Genomic DNA, 21,098 nt, shown 5'->3' with positions numbered 1-21,098 from the left:
TTTTTTTAACTGCAGTTCTCGTCTTTTGTTGTTTTTGAAAGACTAATGTTAACGTGAGTTTGTATCATAAGGTGAATATTTTATTTTTTCACCTGAAAGCATGTGGTGCACCTCCATTCCTTCATTTTGCACCTTCAATTTTGTGTCAGATTTACAAAAAAGGAAAGACATCGGATAAAATCATGGTGTGACTTCAGAGACGTACCTTACTCAAATAGACTGCATGTTTCTCTTTAACTGCAAAATTTCTCTGACACGATGTGCAGAACGGTAACTCAGTAATGGCCAAAGGCCTTTGCCTTCCTGTCACAATCTATCTGCCTCCCATTCAGTGGTTGGAAAACCAGAAGAATGCAAATGAAATGTGGTTAATCAGCTGAGAAGTGAATGTAATTAGGAAGCAGAGGGGAGCGGTCATTTTTGAAAATGATTGTTTCTGTTATATATGCAGAGATTTGTTGCTCGTTATGATTTCATATTGTGAACACTTTACAATAGGGAGTCTCTCTGCAAATACACAGCAGCTGCAATGGTTCACTGCAGACGTGTTGTGTCAGTGTGTGTGCTTTTTCTACATGCAAAGTTCGATGATTTGGTTAATGAGGAGGCAGCTAACTGCTCACCCTGCAGTGACCTCAGTGTCAGAGCAGGAAGTTGCTCATCTGATCAGTTCTGAGCTCATCTGCAATCTGTTTTTAGTATACTAAAAAATTCCTATATATAATTGTATACACCTAATTAGAGGTTTGTAGTGCACAGCAGTGGGTTTTGTTCTTTTTCTTGAGTATGTGTTTTCACTACAGTCTTGATGCTGAGTGTAACTATCGGTGAAAGTACACTTTAACAAACTCCTGGTCTGTTTCACTACTGTCTCAACATCTTTCTGTCCAGTGGATTCACAATTGTTTTCACTTTCACTAACTCCTTTTACACGACTGCCCTGAGACCTCAGTGATTTTCACCACCTGAAGGTATAAATAATCCACCAGGATTCTGTGAGGAACTTCCTACAAACCAAAAACAAGCTAGTGGAGGAGAAAGTAACTCTGAGAGCTCTGCAATCAATATTGTACTGATTTATTAACTACAGCTTTTCCCATGAGTGTTAATTTGTGTTCAAATTGTTGAGCAAGACTAAGAGAAGAGCTCTTTAAGAATGAATACAAAGAGAAGATTTGTAGAGATTCTTAATGCTTTGAAGCCTGGAGGAGCCAAATGATTCTCCTCTCTTTCTCAATTTCCTTGGTAGAAAGCGGTGAAGTTTTGAAGTCCCTGACATCACAGCTGGGCAGCAGGTCCAGTTTGAGGTATGTGAAATATTACACACACTATAATGTGCGAGTAAGTTCTGAGATGGTGATTGTTGTGCAGAAATGGGGCAAGACCCAGATGGTAAAAGTACATTTTGCAAATGAGAATCAGTGCAACGTGATTTGTGATACTTGGAGATGCATCCTTATCATCTGCAGAAGCTGCACCAAGGGTTAGTACTACAAACAGAGTAGGATTTGCAGCTAAAGCTTCATTGAAATATTCAGGTTGAAAAGTTGCAGACACTACAACAGAGGAACATTACTCAAATATCTCCATCTTTGCTCTCAGTCACAGTGGTAACCAATACCAAAATAAGCCACTATTGTCAGATAATGTGTGTCTAGGAATGTTTATGTTTACTCTGGTATTAGATCTTCTATGCAGTGATTGAGAATGGAAAAAAAAAAAGATGTAATAACAACTTCATTCCATGGATAAATATGGTTGTACAAGTCATATTTTATTTAATGTGATTTACAAGGATATAAATAATGGCCAAAATTACAAAAATCAGTGTGCTGGAAGCCCAAGCCTATGTACATTAGTTGGTCAGCAGTGATGACACCAAATAATTCATGTTAGTTTGCACTCAAAATACAGTCTCTACAATCTACCACTTTTTTTTTTTTAAATGTCCAACCTTTATTTTGGTACCATGTTTCCAGTGCCATTTGCTGCAAATCCTTTATTCTTTTCTTTTACATGTATGAACAATGAGTTGGCAAAATATCTATGTACACTTTATAACTGGATGATTTCTCATCCAAATAATACAGTAATACTGCGTTTTTAAAATAGTACATCTGTTAGATAAGAGTAGAGCCCCGTGAGAAATGATGGAGAGTTGACCTGACCTAAAAGTTAGCTAGCCACCTGCGACATTCGCTCTCTGTGTACAAGTGTGATCGCCTAGTTTCGGATTTTATTTTATTTTATTTATTTTTTTTGTTAAAGGATTGCCATCATTCTCAGGCCCAAGGTTTTCATTTCAGCATATCATAGAAAAATAATGTAACATTAAGACAACAGTAGACAAGAATTGCACAAGTATAATCATAATCCTCATGGTAATATAATACTCTCATATTAAACATTAAAATGTCAGGCAATACGAATAGAATACTTTTTTTTTTTTAGACTCTAGATGCTTTGTTCACATAGGCTCTTCATTCATTATGAGACACCCGTTGCATCTTGAGCGTGTTGCAGCTAGTCATTTACACACTTGTGCATATATCTCTTTATTATTTTCTGACATTAAAGGAAAAACAACAACAAAGAAATAAAATAAAGAGGACCAAAAGAGCCAGCCAGACATCGTGGAACTCATGCCAACACTGACACATGCCCGGGGATGCCCTTTAGTCAGCCCGCCGTCTATTACCTAAACATGCCCTGTAACCATACTCACAGTCTCCATGGAGATGCTGACCTGCCAAAAAGTTCGAAGGTCATGCCTCCCAGTTGGGCGCATAAAACGGATCCTGCTGGAGTTGCAGAAAGTTGAGGCTGCTTTCAAATAAGTGTACATTCAGAGCAGACGGTCGTCTGTCAAGATGCAGTCCTGTCAGTGTGTGTGTGTGTTTAATTATTAGTTGGTCCGATGTTTACCGTGTCTAGCAACACGTGGATGAATGACGTTAAAATTTTGTAGTCAACTTTAAACACTGTGGAGTAGCATCCATGTTTGTAGTCCTTTTGAAAAGTGAACAAGAGGGTCCTTTGTAGTCCTTTTTGCATTGTGTGTGTGACAAGGTCCATGTTTAGGGCTGGCTACATTCTTTGCATTCCACAGTAATAGACATGAGCATCCGGCATTGCCCTGCAAATGAGATGACATCACTTATCGAGAGAGCCCTCACACCCCGCCTCTCCACTGGCCCCCCTGTTCAGCAAATCCAAAATGGCCACCATGCGTTTCACAAGCCACATGCTAAACCTTTTACATACAAGATTTATTCCCCCAAATAAAACAAGGTTTATGGGCTGGGAAAAAAAAATGAAAACAAAGTAAAAAAAAAAAAAAAAAAAAAACTCCACGTGATTAAAGTAATTCTGAACATATACACAAACATGTGCTGAAAAAAGGTGCTAGAAAAGCAAAAGTTCACCTAGATCTTCCTGTGTCACAGGTCAAGTTTAAAATATAGTTTGTCAAAGAAATTTACAAGTTTATCTCCAAAAAATAATCTGATATAAAGAATCAAAAAGTTGAAATACATTCTAGTAGCCTGCTGGATGAACCAGTTTGAGTCAAAGTTAGACTGTGCTACATCACCTCTCCCAAAGTTCAGCTCTCCTCTTTGATTAAAAAGTGTTTAAAAAGTCTAAATTTCCCTCCAGTTGTCAAGTTAGGACAACATCCCTCCTCACTGTCAGCTCCCACACGGTGCTCAGAGACAGCTAAAACACTGTTTCGCCTCTTAGCAGTGCTCTGGTTTCAAATCTTGTTCAAGTTATCAGGGGCAGTTGGACAAAAGGGCTAAAATGAATAGTAAAGTGAGGGATGGAGGCAGTTGGAGGAGAAAAGGAGGAGAGAGACGAAGCCAAATGGTTGCACCCATAAACAGGAAGAAAAAGAAACAAAAAAAACAAGAAACTGGAAGCAGAATAACCGAGTGGTTGACTGCTGACTGACCGACAAACATGAAGTGGAAAAACAGAGCTGACCATTCCCCCTACAGGTGGAGACAGAAGTGCACCACAGCCCTGGGTTCAAAGGTCATGCGCCAGCCCTGCAGGCAGGAGGATGTGGCCCAGGCCAAAGAGAGGGGGGGAGAGCAGAAATAAAAGAGAGAAGAGACAAGGAGGAAGAAGAGAGAGACAACGCAGCGCCAAACGTCATCATGCAGTGGACAGGCTCGGCTATCGGGGGCGGGGCGAGATGTTTTTTTAATTTAATTTTTTTATTTTTTATTTTTTCAGCCGGTGAGGTGGCGCGGCGGCGTGCGTCGCTCGTGCCCAACTCCGGGGCGGGGCCCCGGTACAGGGCAACCTCTGAAAGGCACACACACACAGGATTGGACAAGGCGGGTGTATGTTAGAAAATAGTGGTCTCGTACTTGGTGTTGACTCCTCTTTTGGCCTCCTGACCTGGCTCCACAATCCACGGCACGTTGGCATGGCCCTTCTGATCCATGGATGGCTGCTCCATCTGACACAGAGAGAGTCGGAGGAGGAGGACGGGGAGAAGCAGAGTTAGAAAAAAAACAAGAGGGGGAGAAGCAGGACAAACGGCCAATTTATTATATAGTATCGCTGTGTTGAATGATTTCAAACCAAACAATGCAAAAGTCTGTGTTGTAGTTTTAAAAAAATCCACTTGAGGTGCAATTTTCAGATATTATTTCATGCTGATAGTCGGTGACATCAGAGTGATACAGTAGAATGAATGAGATGGAGGTGGAGGATCGGCTGCTTACAGAGAAATGAGGTGGCGGGAGAAAATATTACAGATGAGAAAGCAGAACTGAGAATATACACTTTTTTTTTTTAATATGAATAAATGTCATGTCTGTGTTCACACTGAGGCAGTGCATCACCTATAAGCTGTACAAATGGTAAATGAACTAGTTCTTATATAGTCCTGTCCCACTCTAAAATGCTATACAACCTTCTTCATTCACAAGCACTTTGGCCTTGGCTTACCCAAGGATGCTTTGGCACTTCCAGGGATCGAACCACAAACCTTCCGTTGAGCAGACAACTTGTTCTACCTCCTGAGCCACTTCCTGCAGCTTCGAAGACTTTTAACAGAGATGCTGTCTGTAACTGCAAAGCCATCGTGGTGGCTGAGAAACAAACCAAACAATCTAGAGCGCTTTCAAAAATAACCCCAAGGCAACAATCAAGAGGCGTATTGCCGAGGGTGGCTTTCCTCCAGTCTGTTGGTTTGTTTTCAGATGGTTTTGGGGGATGGCAGCGGCGGTAAAGTTGACTCGGTACAGGAATACGCGTGTTTGTAAACTTGAATTGCAAACATATATGAGCAAATTATTAACTGCATCTCCATGTAGTGTTAACATTTTATAATAAAGCCAAAAAAGATCAGCTTTGAAAGGTGTCGTAGTGTTGTTGGAGGAAACTGGATTAACTCTGCGGTGCACTGACAGAGCCATGGTTCTGTTATCTTCTCTTAACACACTGCTACAGCAACAGTACTGAAACTAACTGTAATTTTAATATGGTTCTCTATCCTCTTCTTTACACACACACACACACACACACACACACACACACACACACAGCCAGAGCAAGACCATATAATCCTGTTTTGGGGTTATAGGATTAAGGCAAACACAGACACACTTTCGATCTCGCGGCATCACAACACATCACGCTCAGTGAAGAGCTCATCCAGAGCATCACCAGTATCAAATTCATCAACCACACATGAAGACGCTGAATGAATCGTCTGCCTTCAAAATGAATTTTTCCCAAGGAAGGGGTGGGAAGAGAAACTTTAAGTGATGCTACCGGGGCGTCCAATGTTTGATTTGGCTCCGAAGTCAGTGGTCCAAACCGATGTAAAACATGCTCTTTGTAGTGTGGGTCTATTGAACTTTTGAATAATTTCTTGGCGCACTACATACACTGTGGAATGGCAGTCGTTCTTTAATGACCCTTTATAAAAATCATATGCTTTGTGTGATAGATGAAGATGTTTCTGGGCGAGTGTGAGGTTGGGCCAGAAGTGAAAGCACTCGAAATATAAAAGTTCAGTGCAAGCATTTAGTTCTGGAAGTACTGAACCTACGTGGTTTTAAGTGTGTTTAAGCATTTAGCTCATTTTTAAGCATTTGTTATAAAGGGTAGGCAGTGTCTTAAAATGCTCCAGCAGGCCACTCTGAGTCCAGCGTTTGATTTGATGATTCGCATGAAAATGACTTGTGAAGTTTTAACTACACATTCAATCCCTGAGAGATCTTACCGGTAATATAAGTACAACAGTAGACATCAGTTTTTCCACATGAAATTAAATGAAAGAATCTGTCAGCACTCTTCAGGCTTAAACTGGAAGGAATAAATCTGTAAACTGCAGATTTATGCTGTAAAAAAACAAATAACACATTTCTGTAGATGTTGAAAACCCAGAAACTTTTCTCCCATTTAATTCTTTATTACCCAATTACATTGGTGTATGAGTATGGAGGGACCCATGGGGATCTTTATAAAGGAAAAATGCAGTTAAAAGTCCAAAATTTGTCCCTTGTTATCATTTTCCAAAGCTATCCAGTGAGGCAGACTGGAGTCTTTGCCAGACCGATTCTGGCCCCCGGGACTTATGTTTCACAGCCTTGATCTAAATGAAGTACAGCCTCTAATGTTACAATCAAACTAGGGAAAACCATAGTTGGAGACTGCAGGACGACCACAATTATTGTGAACTTCCAGCCCTATTGCCTTAGTTGCTTCAAAGAACAATCTTCAAAGTAAATTTGACATGTGATAAATTGGCAAGAAGACCAATTTGCTCCAATTGAATGGAGTCAAGTTGTTCAACTGTAACAAATCAGTAAAAAACGCAAATCTGTTGCCATCTATATACACAGAAATTCACATAAAATTCTAAGTCCTGCCAGACCCTCATAAATTTAAAACAGAAATTCAGAAATTCATTCCCACATAGTGATATAGTTTCTGCAGAACGGAAATGTAACTGCAAAATGCTATAGGCAGTCTAAAACCTTACTTTTATATAGGAATATAAACAGAAAATAACCAGTTGAATCAAGTCCCCTATTGCGATGCTTTCCTGCTGAGTTGCACTTGTCGGTGAAGACTGACTCAGGGTGATTACAATATGCTGGAAATCTGTCTCCATTTATAAATTAGATGGAAATTATTTGCAGACTGCTGCTAGTCTATCTGAGGGTGACTGCAGTCAATCTGAGTCATACTGCGATGGTGTGGAGACAGGTTGCCTTCTGCCAGTTGACCCAAGCAATCACCATGTGATTGAAATTGGTTGCCCAGAATTTGAGTGTGTTGCACGTTCAACACACTCAATATAATATATAATATACTATATAACTATAAATCAACGTAGTCTTTGGGCAACCACCAGTTTTTTCCAAATCGGAAAGAGGTTGCGGTCCTATTTTCACTGTAGTATGACTGAGCCATGAAAGAGCAAGTAAATGGGGAAAATTTATGTAATTCAGTATTTAGGCCACACAACCTGCAGCATGTGCCACTGAAAGGCTGACAACACTTGTCGTAGCTGGCAAGCTAGGACATACAAGGTCACTAATGATGAGAATCTTTGGCAACTCTAAGAATTTATTAAACACAAAAAAAGAAAGGAAGGAATTCACGAGATAATTATTGACTGAGTCGAATTCTCAAGAGCCAGACCCTTTAATTAGCATAATTTAACAAAATTTAAAAAAGACCAAAAAAAATCCCTCATCCTTCAGCTCGGTCCAATTACTGTTAGCTGGTTTATACGTCCAACCACTCAACTCTACTGTTTATTGATCAAAGCGCTTTATTTATATTAATTTACCATCTCAAATATACCACAAAGAAGGAGGCGGTGCATCTCCATCCAGAGGCTGAATTGGTACAGACAGACACGTAAAAACTGAAGCACTTATGAAATGGATTGGCTCTGCAAGATTGGCTGTCTTTTTAATACCAGCGCTACTAAAAGTGATATGGAGCCATGGGGTAGTAAATGAAGAAACACACACAGCAAAGAGGACACACAAGGATGCAGAGTCAGTTGAGTAAAAGCAACAGAATTAAAATGGAAGCACTTACAGATGGCGCCTTCTCCTTGAATAAATGAAAAATTATGTGAAAACAAAGGATAAGAGAAGGAAAAGCGTGGAGGACCTGTGACTGAGCTTTGTGAGGAAGATGGAAGAGTCGAGAGGGAGGAAGAGGAGGGTGAAGAGGAGGCCGGTGAGGGGTGTAAATGTGGCCCAGTGACCAGCGGCTGGAGGGGGGCATGATGACCTACAGGGAGGCAGAGGTCATACACAAGTCAAAGTCGGCCTGCTCCAAAAGCAACAAACCAGCAAGGCAAAAACCACAGCCAGGACAGAGCAGCTACATGGCAACAGAAAAAAGGCAACAGCGGTCTAAAACCAAGAGCAAAAAAACCATGGCAACAACATGGCAGCAAATTCATTGCCCTGGAAACAGCGGGGGACAGCAGCATTACCACAACACAGCAAAACTCAAACTGGAGAAGGCAATGTTACGCCACACTTATATAGCAACTCCTGCATGGCAACAACACTCCCACTAGTATGAATATGCCACAGCAACTGTACAAAAAAAGCTCTCTAACACTCAGGCTCAGTTTATTCAAATGGATTTAGACAATTTTCCCCAGGTTCATGATGGGTTTCCAGTTGTTTTAAAGGTTGTTAAAGGGTAAGGGCTTCCTAGTCTCTCAGTTTGTCAGTTAGATTTGTCTGGTTAAGTAACAAAAAATATAGCAACAGCGAAAACACTTAAAAGCCCGATTTTGCTAACCAATTAGTGAAACCACGACTGCTATGTCCATCTTTAATATACAGTATATGAGGTGGAGGCATTTTTCTACACTCATAGTCTCCATCTTCCATAAGGACTTCTAAACAGCTGTTATAATCTGATACGGCCCAGGCCTATTGTAGACCATCTAAAATGAAATCTGTTGCTTTACAAGTGTCACATTACAGATTACAGTAACATACCAGTCTTCGTTAGTTCAAAGTTCACCTTTGTAAGTTAAGTGGAAGTTGGGGGGGATTTGCAAGCTGATATGCTCACAGGGGAAATATGACAATGGGAGGTTGTGGAGAAACTGTTACTGGTGCACAGAGAAACAAAGCTACTGTATTTTAAAGGACATGGGTTTAGAGGTGCTGGAGGATGGAGATCATTGCTGGCGGGTGGCAGGAATATTAAATGAATCCTGCAGTATCTTTGCCCTGCTGCACACCACAAGCCATTAACTACATCACACACACATACATATACATGAAGCAGGCAGGAAAAAAGACAATTAATGGTTAATGTAATGGTTGCCGACTAAGCAGATTGTGTGTACACATGCCATCATCCATCATCTCTGTAGGCACTCTCCTTTCCCATCTTTCCTCACCATCTCACATCTCACACTAACTTTAGAAAGCGAGAGCAGTCCTATGAAACTGCTGTTCCACTCAATCACCTTTTTTTTTCATGACTCACAGTATGTAAATTTGGTCCAAGCACACCGTTACAGCAGCAACTATAACTCTGTACCAGGCCTTTTGGACTCACATGTGTGCTGCTGAGCCTGAGCTGGTGTTTGTCAGTGGAGGAGGGTAGTGAGTGCAGAGTGGGTTAGGGTGACTATTTTAATTGTCTGTTGTGGGGTTTATGGAAGGGCTGCAGGTTTATTGATAGACTTTGTGACGCCGTATTTGATGGAGGCATGACACATGCTTTTATGATACCATTTGGGAAAGAAGCTGTTAAACAGCGAGGGCTGGGTATTGATTACCATAATTTATATGTATCAATATAAGTTGCATAACTGTTAGGGGCATATAGAGTCCACTAGAAGCATGACTGATAAATTTTGACTTGTCTGAGACCTATTAAGCTCATTTCAGCTTCAGATTTTAAGCCTTGGACTCAACTCGAGAGGCTTTGAATGAATGTGTCCAAAGTAACTGCTGCAGACTCTTAGTTCACCACCTGCCTAAAACAGGCCATTTTACTTCCTCTCCTTTTTAAAGCCACAATCCCTTTAAAATTTCTTCTCTTTGCCGTTTGCAAACGGGAGGTTTGACCAGTGGGTGGGTGCATGAGATAATATCCTCGCTTTGGTGTCATATAAGAGTACAAGAGTACATCCAAGAACAGAAAAACACTCTGAAATTGAGCCATTGGTGCATCTGCAGCCTGAGCTTTTGGAACACTATAACTGTAATATTTGAAACCTTGGACACTTTTAATATGACCATCCGTCATTGTAGCTTTTGCCTGGGCTCAGACGTTGGACTCATCCCGATTATCGAGTTGACACAAGACATGAAACAGTTTTCGTTTGCAGAACGATCTGTTCAATAAGCACTATTGAAGGGCTATCTTTTAGCCCATCGATGCTACAAGCTGGAGTAAAGCCATTGTCAAGCTACTATACAGCCACCAACGAGGATATCTATTACACTTCAGGGAATGTCAGGCTAAAGGAGGAAACGGAACAAGTTCACAGTTCTGAATGATATCTGCGAGCAGAAATAAGGGCAAAAATGGAGCACTTTGCTCTGCTTAACCATCATCGTTCTCTAAATCCATTACGGTTACATTCAAGTGCTTTCCTGCAGGTTTGAGAGAAGACTAGGTTTTTTCCTCTTTTGCTCTGTATGCACTGATGCAGCTTAAGTGAAGCTCCTCAGCTTATCATTTAAACCATCAAAGCATTTGTATATCAGCATTTGTATTTATTTCTTATAATACCCAGCCCTACCTTAAGCAGATTACTGCACATGAGCGAAAAGCTCTTCCCTATAATGCAGTCCTCCACATGAGAATTCTTTATCTTCTTTTACACAGAACCCCCCCCCCCACACACACACACACACACACCCGGAGAGAGAGCGGGCAAGCCTCCCTGGAGCTTTATGCAAACACGCATCATCAATCAGCCAAGTGTGTAAGAGACTGCAGGGACAGTAAGACTGAGTGAACGCTTAACAGATCAAATATCCACCTACACCTCTGCCGCTTAGTCCGCTGGGCCAAGGCGCACGCAAGCAAAGAACATGAGCAGATAGAGCTAGAAAACCAATCTCAGATGTTTAGAAATAATGTAAATGAGTGAGGATGATACTGGTAGGGTATTATGGACAGAGTCCAGTGAAAATAGGAGTGCTTTATTGGAATGAAATTCAAAAAATTTGAAGCTTTTTCACTTTAGACCAAAGCAATCCAATCCAGACCATCTGGAACATGTGGCCTCACTATTGTGGAACTTGACAGGGATGGATTTTTTCTTTGAACAGTAGTGCAGCTGTGCAGCTGCGTTACTTACAGACTTGCGGATGTTGATGCGTGGCTTAGGGACAGGTTTGCTGGGTTTGCTGTCGAAGCTTTCGGGCAGTGTGGATGATCCGTGGCCACTCTTCCTAGCCTGTAGGGCTAGCTGGTAGGCCACCTCGAAGGCCTGTCCAAGCGTCAGGATGATCTCGTAGGCCAGGTTCTGATATAAAGGCAAAATCAAATAGGTTAATGTGATCTTGGACAGTGAGTTTGATGTTCACCTGTGAGCACAGCAGAGTGTCAATACTGACCACATCAAAAGCAGTGAAGACATGGCAGTAGTGGTGACTGGACTTGAGGTCTTTGGTGATGTAGGCAAATGTGGACAGATCCTCTGGATCCTGAGCTGCACACGAGATGTTACGAATCTCATGCTCCGCTATGATGTTCTACAGAGAGAGAGCGAAAGACGGAGAGGAGGAAACAAAAAGAGAAAACACAGAAGCAGAACGATAAAGAAGCGCACAGAGAGATCGTAGATTATCTCCATTGAGCCACTTCACAGAAAAACAAATCTGATTTATTATTCATCTCAAACTCATAATCACTGTAGCACACTTTTCAGTTTGAGACGTTTCTGGAGTCACTAAGTTGGAATTTGTCCTCTGGTAATGTCACTGGAGAACGCTCAGACTTTGTGTTGCGTTAATTAAAGCACATCTCAGCGCTGTGAATTAAAAAAACATCAAAGCCCAAAGAGAAGTTTTAGCGGGGGCCAACATCAGTAAACATTACATTTAAGTTAGAAGTTGCTTTGAGCTATTATAAGAAAATATGCTGAAAATGCATTAAACTTTGATCTAGAAGAAGTGGATTTTTTTTAAGGGCATGAAAATGAAAACATTAAAACAACATATTGTAGAGATTAAAAAAAACGGTGCAATGCAGATGATTCCACCTGAGAGAAATCAAAAAGAAGTTGCATAACATTCAACCAGTGAAATGCCAGGTTAGTCATACAGGACAGAGCTGTCTCTCTGCACTGATTATATATAAATAGGCATATTGATTACTTGGTTTAAGCTAAGAGAGGAATCCTCTCCTTGTAGTTGTTGTTTTGGGTGAACCCACACAGCAGGTAACCACAGAGGACTAATAATGACTTACTATATTTGATCTTCCTAATGGATTTTGTACTTAATACTGTTTCTTTCCATCTGTCGTTCGCGGTTTAGTACATTAGTGAAAAGCCACGAGAACGGCTGCACAGATAGTTTTATTATTACATTTTAAAAGATGTTTTGAGGATGCTTTTTATACATTAAGCGCTATAATGGTGTCAACAGGAAGACGCATAATCATTTTTCCAAAGTCTGTGTAATTTCCCTCCACAAATAATTGCACATTTAATTATCTTTATATTGTGTTGGAGACAATCGCAGATATACGTAGCAGCGGACGTCTTCACGCAGCCCATTTTAGTTTCCAGGGCGTGGAGGAAACCCTACACTAGCCTAACGCAAAATGAGTTGTGGCGTGCCGTTGTAGAGGGAGCTGCTGCACATTTCATCTCCTTCTGTGTTCTATAACAACGCAGGACCGAGAGAAGGCACAAGCATGTCTGTGTGACTAATTGGAGAATTGAATTGCCAAATACAGATTTACTTGGGATTTTTTTTTTTTTAATTAATTAATTTTCTGGTAAGAATCACCAGCTGGTCTCCTTCTCATCACTGTTGGGTAACTTTAATATCTAAAACTGTCTCTGTATATTTCAGTGTGGATGACCTACTTGAGCATACTCTGTTTTAGTGCAATTCAAACAAGAATCCGAATATGTACCCGATTCTTTTCTTATATATGTGCACATGAAACTCAAATATTTCCATTCTGTTCTAGACTTTCAGCTCATCCCTTTTCATCCTGATTATTGCTTGTTTGTGCTCTGTGTACATACCGTTGTAAATCAGCGAGGCTGCAGCAGCACAGAGCAGACACGAGCACTGCAATGCTGTGCGGGCTTTACACTCGGTGTGTCATTTACACCGGGCCTCACAGGAAGCGAGCCGTGCGCATTGCTGTACCTTATTTGTGGCGTCGATGAACTTCACTCCTTTGTAGGACACGGACAGCACGATGGTCGGCACTTTCTTCATCTGTTCTGTCGACTTCTTGTGCAAAAATGAGAAGGTAGAGACAAAAAAAGAGGAAAAAAAACAGCAGTGACTTTGGAGGCAGCTCGTGAAAGTAAACTTGACAATTTAACTTGGCGTATTTAATGAGGATTTCTGTTCTGCTTTGATTGCCAAACTTTAGTCGCACCATTCTCAAAGGTTATGAAAAATAAAATAAGAAACTACCTTTCTACACTCAAGTCACTGCAGCGATTCAATTCAATAAGTCTATTAACTTTTAGGTCATATCGGGCTCTGACAGTATATCTCTCCTCACTCCTTGTAATTACATACCTATACTGAACTCATTATGCCGAGAGGTGCTGTGAAGAATTGTGTGATTTACAGCGATGTCAGCGTTACCCTCCCAGCTGTCATTCTACCTGACAAAAGGTTTAATATATTCAAAGCTTCCTTCTCTGAACAACTTTGTGTTCTTCATCGCTTGTCATCTCCTCCTCCTCAGCATCCATATTCCTATCACAGCCCGTCCTTTCTTTCTCCTCCCTTGTCGAACACGCGAGCTGCTATCCCATATCTGTTTGTCTTTGTTCTGTTCTTTGCTCCCTTCCTGCAGCATGTTGCTGCTACAGTTCGACCCTGTCACTATCAGGTAGTGTTGAAAAACTGACAAAGGCAGTTCGCTGGCAGTAAATCCGAGCCGAGAAGTGAAGTTGGATCTTAAACATCCAAAACTACCTCAACCGTGGAGGGAAGGATGAAAGAGTGGTACGTTAGCGATGTTACAAAAGCTGGGGTTAATATGACGTGCATCTCTTTGCACCTAATTACAACCACAGTGTGCAGGAAAAGGTTGGTAAAACTGAGGAAAATGAGAAGCAGAAGAAAAATTTCCCTCTGATGATGGTGGCATACTGTAAATATAGAAAGTAAGAAAAGAGAGAAGAGGAACCGAGAGCTTTGCATACGAATATTAAATTTCTTCTTTACACCGCAGCAGCCGGGGGCCGGAGGAGTGAGAGAGTCAGCGTTAAGAGTAAAATATGGAAAGAATGAGCAGGATGAAAAGACATGGATAGTAGGGCACATTCCTCTTTCTCTTTGTCAGTAAGAAACAAAGGAAAGGAGGAATGAAAAAAAGAGGGAGCAGCAGAATGACACAAGGCGTGAGGAAGAGATAAGGTGATTAGAGGTAAAAGGGGGATTGTGAGGTATCAAGCAACCCAGGCAAGGATATTAAAAATAAATCCCTCAACACACTTAATCCACCGCTATGATATTTTAAGTTTAAGTTCAAGTGAGAGCGTGAGGGCATTCAGACTGTGTCCCAGATTTAAAGGTTTAGTAAGCCTGCTCTCATGCTAGCTGCTATAGTATAAGCTAGTAAGCATAGCTTGGTAATAATTTTACTTAAATTTGACTTAGTTAGTTTGGGGCCTTAGTCTATGGGGCCCGGTAGGGCACAGCCCAAAAAAGGGACATGGGCCCATGTTATTGTAGGCCCACCACCCACAGGAGGCGCAGTAGGGGTCAGGGGTTAGGTGCAATGTGCGTCGGGCGGCAGCCAGGAGCAGAGGCCCTGGCAGGCCGATCCCTAGCTATCAAGGCTAAATTTGGTCGAGTGAGTTTTAATAAATCAAAATTATCCAGATGTTGACTTGAGGTTCCAGTACCAGAAATAAAGTTAGATTGAGCTTTACCCTCATCTTGGCGCAGGCATCTTGTGTGGACTCCGTCCCCCTCAGCTCCTTCACCAACATTGAGCCCAAGTACTGTTGGAAACACACAAACAACACGATGCTAGGTAAATACGTGAACTTTTGCATCAACTTTGTGACTGCTTTTAAATTTCCAATAACTCAAACGGAAATGATAGAGACGAAGTCTAGCAGCAGGAAGAGTCATCTGCTGTCAAATTTCTTCGCCGTTCTGATGGTGACTGATGAATTAGTCAGAGCCATCCTCTCAAAGAATGAACAGACCATCCTGCTGCCATCAGTGCTGCTCAGTAGGACATTGCTGTTTCTACCATTACTGCTCCTGTGTAGGTCGGGACTGGTGACAGCTGTTTTACTGCCTCAGCTGCTTGCAGCGGTGACCCTGCTCTATGGCTTGATTATGATAAAATGGCTTGAGCCAACCTGCCAAATGATCAGCAAGCAGTGCCGTAGCTGAACGCTACACTGATCTCTGCTGAAGAGGATACCACAACCTCCAACAGCAGCCCTCTCTAATCACATCGTAAGTTAAGACACCTGCTTCATCAATGTATTTGTAGACTGTATATCAAAGACAGAGCATCTGGGTCTGAAAATCGAAACTGATACATAGTTCCTTAAACCTGCATTCTTAATGATAGCTAGCCTGGGGCAACTGGTGTCTCTCCTGATCCATGACCTCAGTAAAGGCTTTCCCAATCAGCTTAGTCATAATCAAATAATCAAAGTTTTATTTAATTAACATCATGTAGATTTCTTTTAAACTTTTCTTGTGAGAAGTGTGCAATGTCTCTACATAGCTCAGTCAAGTCCACCCCTCAGCTGTTGTATCTAGTTTTAAAATGCCAAGATATGGCTTCCCAAGAGGACAGTAATAAAACCAGTGTCTGAGGTCCCAGTGGCTAGTCAAGCTTGCATATACAGTTTATCTGCAGATCCTTTTTTTTTTTTTTTTTTTTGCTGATAAAAAGCTAGTTCTACCCTTTTCCAGTAGCAGAGCACTTCATTTTCAGTTTTGCAAATGAGATTAGATCTGGAACCTATTGCAGTTTGGGGGAACATTATAAAAATTATATTTTCCACTAAAGATAAGTTGACTTAGTTTTAGTTCTTAGAACAAAAATCCCATCCCATTCATGCATTCTCAGGATAAGCAAAATTAGGGTCACGAGGGGCTCAAGCGAATTGGCAGAAATCGGTATCGACCAAAGAAATTGGAATCTGTGCATCTCTACCTCTAACCATTGCTATGTGTGTCTAGTTTAGCAGCTGGCCAGGTCTTGACTGTCAACCAGCTCAGCCTGGATGTAAACAGCATAAACAATACAGAAGGCACTGAGTGGATGGCTTCCTACATGGCTCATATGGGGTTTCATTAAAGGCACACAGCAGTGATTACATCAACCTTGAGTGGCTCCCTGAGGTACATTAACATTGCTGTCTGGTAGATCCTTCTGTCTGGATGCAGTTAGTAATTTTGCACACGTAGTATCAGATTTAATAAAGAAGCTACTAATGGTGACGGTGTTTTACAGGGACAATGTTTATGTTGGCATTAGAGCACTTAATGGGCGTGACATTCACTGCCTCACAATGACTGACCAGCTTCTTGACGGGGATTTATTCCCCAAAGTGGGACCTTAAGCAGGCTTTTAGTGAATTAGGAGAGAAATATTTACAGCTTCATTTATCTCAACAATAAATGACTCGAAAGTCAAGGACCACACGCGATTTGTCTTGAATCTGATGGACAATATATTTGCTTAAAGTCACGAAACATCATTCTGGGCCAATTGCTTTGCATGATGAGTTGCTTTTTCGCAGCACAGACACTGACTCAGTCATATTTTCATAGTCTAGTCCTTGGCAGATCAGAAAGAGGTCGTCTGGGCATGTTAATACTTCGTCTTGACTCAAGCTAACAACGTTAAATCGCTGTTATGGCTGGCTTGCTGGCAGTTATCTGAGAAATTGCATTATAGTTGCACACAAGATCAGCTGCTGTCTCCTATACCATGTCGCTGGCAGTAATTTTTGGTTTTTATTAGTTTCAAATAAAATTCAAGGCATCATAACAAGGCTAAGACTCTACAGCCATGCTACTAGCTTTGTAAGTCTGTATCTGGGTAACTGTAACATCCGCATGCAACGATGAACAGAAGGACATTTTTAATGTTTAGCATATGTTAATATATTGTTATTCTGCATAGGTTGATAGTTTTCATTACATGCTAAGTGGACAGTGGACCTCTAAGCCTGCTGGGATTGTCACCAACAAATGTAAACTTCATGTTGGTGTTGGAGGAAAAGGTCGAGAAAACTCTGAATGACAGTACTGTCCAACAATCTTGAGCCACCCCCCTATTTCTTTATATTTTGCTTCCAAGGAGCCAGATTCTTCTTGCAATTTCTTTTAAAGTGGTCTTGAGGAACAGAGTTCTCCAGCTTTTCTAATCGTCTATCAAAGCTTTTCTTTGCGCATTTGTTGGATTTCACAGTCCAGCGCTAACCCCTGACCATTTTCAGAGGAATGTTTCATTAGAGGGGCCCACATCCTCATTTTAGAGGTTTGACAGCGTTTTTTGGTGGATAAAGTCGAATGGCTTAAACATGAACTGAGCTGCGGTTTGGGGAAGGCCTCGGAGGGGACCAGCAGCGACTTTTGGGCCTGGCAGATCCCCATGTACTAATGGGAAGTGAAGAAGTGAAGGGATTGAAAATGAGAACAAACTGCTTGTAGAACTGAGGATGTCATATATAGATAAGAACTGGAAGTGTTCAGAGGCATAGTCCCACTCCTCTAATTCATATAATTAATCTCCAATTAATCCACTTAATACTGACCTTTGAATGATTCAAGCACAAAATACGCACCCAATGCAAGGAATGAGTCAGTGCTGTCTACACATAACAGACAACTTAGCATTTAAAATGGATTATTTCCTGTCTTTATCTTTCGTTGATAGAAGCCTGTCACAAACAAATTATTTGTTCTTCTTTTTTTAACTGAATCTGTGTAAATGTCAAGGATTTTTCAAACACTGTTTGAAAGAAAAGAAAAAGTATTTTGCACCAACAAGGTGATTTTCAAAGAGCTACAAGCAGAAAACTTGTATCTCAACACAGTGCCATCGTGCTCTTAAGAATTTGAGAAAACTAATCAAGTAGAGGACAAAAGAAGAAGTGTCACGCCTAAAAACTCAGATGAATAGTACCTGAAAGTCAAGTTCTTAAGAAATGAGAAACGAGGAGTAAGGGCTGAGGTATCCCAAATGACACAAGAACTGAACTGAAAATCACTGGCAACAGGTCTTATGGAGGGATGTGTCACGATCGAGCCAAACCAGTGAGTGTTTACAGCCAAACATTCCAAGAGAAGCTTTGAATGTCCTTCAACAAGCCTGGAGAACTTTTCCTGGAGACTATTATAGACATACAAGAAAGCTGTGAAGCATAAAGGTGGTCACACCAAATATTGACTTTGAAGGTTGTTAGAATTGTACAGACTTTATTTGCCTTATATACTGAGTTCCCATTTGTGTTTCCAAATGTTTCAGTAAATCACTGCTTCCCATTTTCCTACTAAATACAAAGCAACATGAGCAGGTTTAGCTCACCAGCTTGACCCATATGAAAGAGCGACATCACAAAATATTCGTGTCTGAGCCCTGAGTATTACTCAAAGATATTTTGTATTTTCCTATCTTCAACGTTTTTTTTTTCATTAATAAGAAAGAGTAGGCAGTCTGTGCTGAGATAATATTGGCTGTTAATGATGTTGCATGTTTGGTAATAATGTCAAAATGTCTGCAGGGTTTTGCGGGAAGTGGATCTCTAATAACTTCAGATAATAATTTCAAAATCTAGTTGTAAAGCTGACATAATAAAGTTGCAATGTTATGCGAGGAGCCGCTGAAAGTAGAGAGAATTTTGTTTGTTTGCAGTCTGAGCTGAAAATGAGAACACCGTTGATGCATCGCATCTATTGTTCTGCCCTGGTTGCTTTCTTCTTCTTCTTTTTTTAGCAATTCCTCTTTTTTTATTAAAACAAATACAATGCGGTCCCCTTCAGTGTCTTATCCATCTAATTTATTCTTATTCACTCTCCAGCTTCCGTCACCTTGCCAGTATTCACACTGAGCGCTCTTGCCTGGCGCTCTGTTGAGGCTCTCCCTCATTTATCTCACTCTCTGAGCTTTCTGGAGCCTGTTGTCCTGGGACAGATAGCATTAGAGATCTTGTCATAAATGGCTCCATGAAAGCACCGCCACCACTTTTCCCCGGTGGCCCACCCGTCGTCGATTCCTCCCATTTTCCCAAACACATTGCTTGTGTAGTTATACAACTGTTGGAAGCCTAATGGTCCAAGCTTCTGCTATCAATCTTCTAAGGTGTAAAAAATAAGAAGGGTGGGTTTCTAACAGAGGGATGACACACTCTTGGGAAACTTCTTGCACCTCTTTTTCACAGCCTCTATCTCATTTTTTTCCAAATTAGACATCAATTTAATTTCCCAGCTTCTTTTTTTCCCCTCTGTTACATAATAACCAAGCTCATAACTACTCTGTCTTCATCTCACTGCCATCAAACCATCCAGTCTAAGAGATCCATTTATATTGCCTGTCAGTGTTTCTGAAAGCAAATGGCAAATTGGTTTCTGGTTACCAAGTAAGTAATCGCTTCAGCCTGGAAGCTCAGTATGTAACCCGTGAGAGGTGCGAGGCTGTATCTGTGGTAACGTGGATATGTAACATCCTTTATGTAACTGGCAAAGGTCTAAATTTACCAAAGTACTGAGAATAACCTAGTGCGGTATTGACTGAGAGGTGAAGCTGAGGGTCACTGATCTTTAATAATGTTATATGCAGTAGGAATTGACAGCATTCAAATAGAACCGAAACATTTAGTCAGTTAAGCCACGAATCAATCAGCAAAGATTATGACTAGTTTTTCAAATGGTAGGAAAATATATAGTTATTTATAGTGCTTGGATTCAGGGATTTTACTGCTACATTATAAACCAAATGATCAATAAAAAGGGAAAATTTAAGAATGCTCAACAACAGTGTATGACTCACATAGGCTTCGTAGTCGCAGGACTGAAAGATGAGCTTCTCGGGGTGATGCTGCCAGTACTGCACCGGAGTGGATGAGGTGGCCTCGTTTGGCGGACGCAACGTGATTGGCTCACACCACTCGCCTGCCTGAAAACACAAGCAATTGCATGTTGGGATTACACAGGAGTAAAAGATGAGGGCATGACATTGCGGTCTGTGCTGCATATCCCGTGTTGACCTGATAAAAGTGTGTAAGTTTGTAATACAACAGCTTTCATGACTGCATGTGGACACGCCATCAAGGGGACATGCTTTGGACAGCATCCAAAAGGAAATTAAACTTGGATGAATTATGCTCGGCTCCTGCATGTTCGCATGCTTCAGCTGAGCCGCTCGCTGCTTTTTCACCCAGTAAAGTATCCAGCTTTTTTAAAAAAAAAAAACAAAACAGAAAGAAAATGCCCAAATCTTGCCTTCATCCTTCTCGAATGTCTCAGGATAACAAGCCTGTTTTGGGTTTTTTTGCTTGTTTTTTGTTTTTTAGTCCTCCTTTTATAAATGAAACCAGATGATTTTTGCCTGAGGAGGTATTCACACATCCTCTGCCAAACACTGCATTTTTATGTGTCTGTTCACATCTGACTGTTTTTGTTTGGCGGAAGGCTGATGGACCGCAGAGGTGAGATCTTCTATTCCAATGCAAAAACTGTTGAATAAACAGCTCAGGGACGAACCTTTGGAGAGCGTCCGCGAGAGTCAATTCTATGCTATACGCCACCGGTTTAACCAGATTAAACAGTTTTTCCCTTCTGAGAGAGACGATTCAAAATATTTAGTCGGTAAAAAGTTTGTAGTTTTACCACTTTAATGGCCAAATGTGTCTAGAAAGAAGTGAGCTGCAGTAA

At 41.1% G+C, this 21,098-nt stretch overlaps 1 protein-coding gene across 3 annotated transcripts in view; it reads right to left on the bottom strand.

Annotated features, from left to right (window-relative positions):
• Window positions 1–1,753: 1,753 nt before the first annotated feature.
• The window catches only part of anks1b (ankyrin repeat and sterile alpha motif domain containing 1B), a 274,373-nt gene continuing 255,028 nt past the window's right edge, over window positions 1,754–21,098 (bottom strand). Inside the window, exons 22-29 of one of the 3 annotated variants that reach the window (XM_085436749.1) lie at window positions 20,215–20,340; window positions 15,119–15,190; window positions 13,368–13,454; window positions 11,595–11,732; window positions 11,336–11,503; window positions 8,155–8,277; window positions 4,377–4,468; window positions 1,754–3,136 (exon numbers count right to left, since the gene is read on the bottom strand). In XM_085436749.1, the coding sequence (XP_085292875.1) occupies window positions 3,088–3,136; window positions 4,377–4,468; window positions 8,155–8,277; window positions 11,336–11,503; window positions 11,595–11,732; window positions 13,368–13,454; window positions 15,119–15,190; window positions 20,215–20,340 (855 nt within the window). In that variant the 3' untranslated portion in view covers window positions 1,754–3,087. The remainder of the gene's footprint in view (window positions 3,137–4,376; window positions 4,469–8,154; window positions 8,278–11,335; window positions 11,504–11,594; window positions 11,733–13,367; window positions 13,455–15,118; window positions 15,191–20,214; window positions 20,341–21,098) is intronic. The other 2 variants (XM_085436747.1, XM_085436748.1) reach the window with 2 other exon arrangements.

Source organism: Copadichromis virginalis, linkage group LG17 (genome assembly GCF_057382275.1).
Source record: "Copadichromis virginalis isolate Kocher_CV1m ecotype Utaka linkage group LG17, C_Virginalis_male_GT1.1, whole genome shotgun sequence".
Taxonomy (NCBI): Eukaryota; Metazoa; Chordata; class Actinopteri; order Cichliformes; family Cichlidae; genus Copadichromis; species Copadichromis virginalis.
The sequence above is the reverse complement of the archived record's forward strand: the minus strand, read 5'-3'. Positions and strand labels throughout refer to the sequence as shown.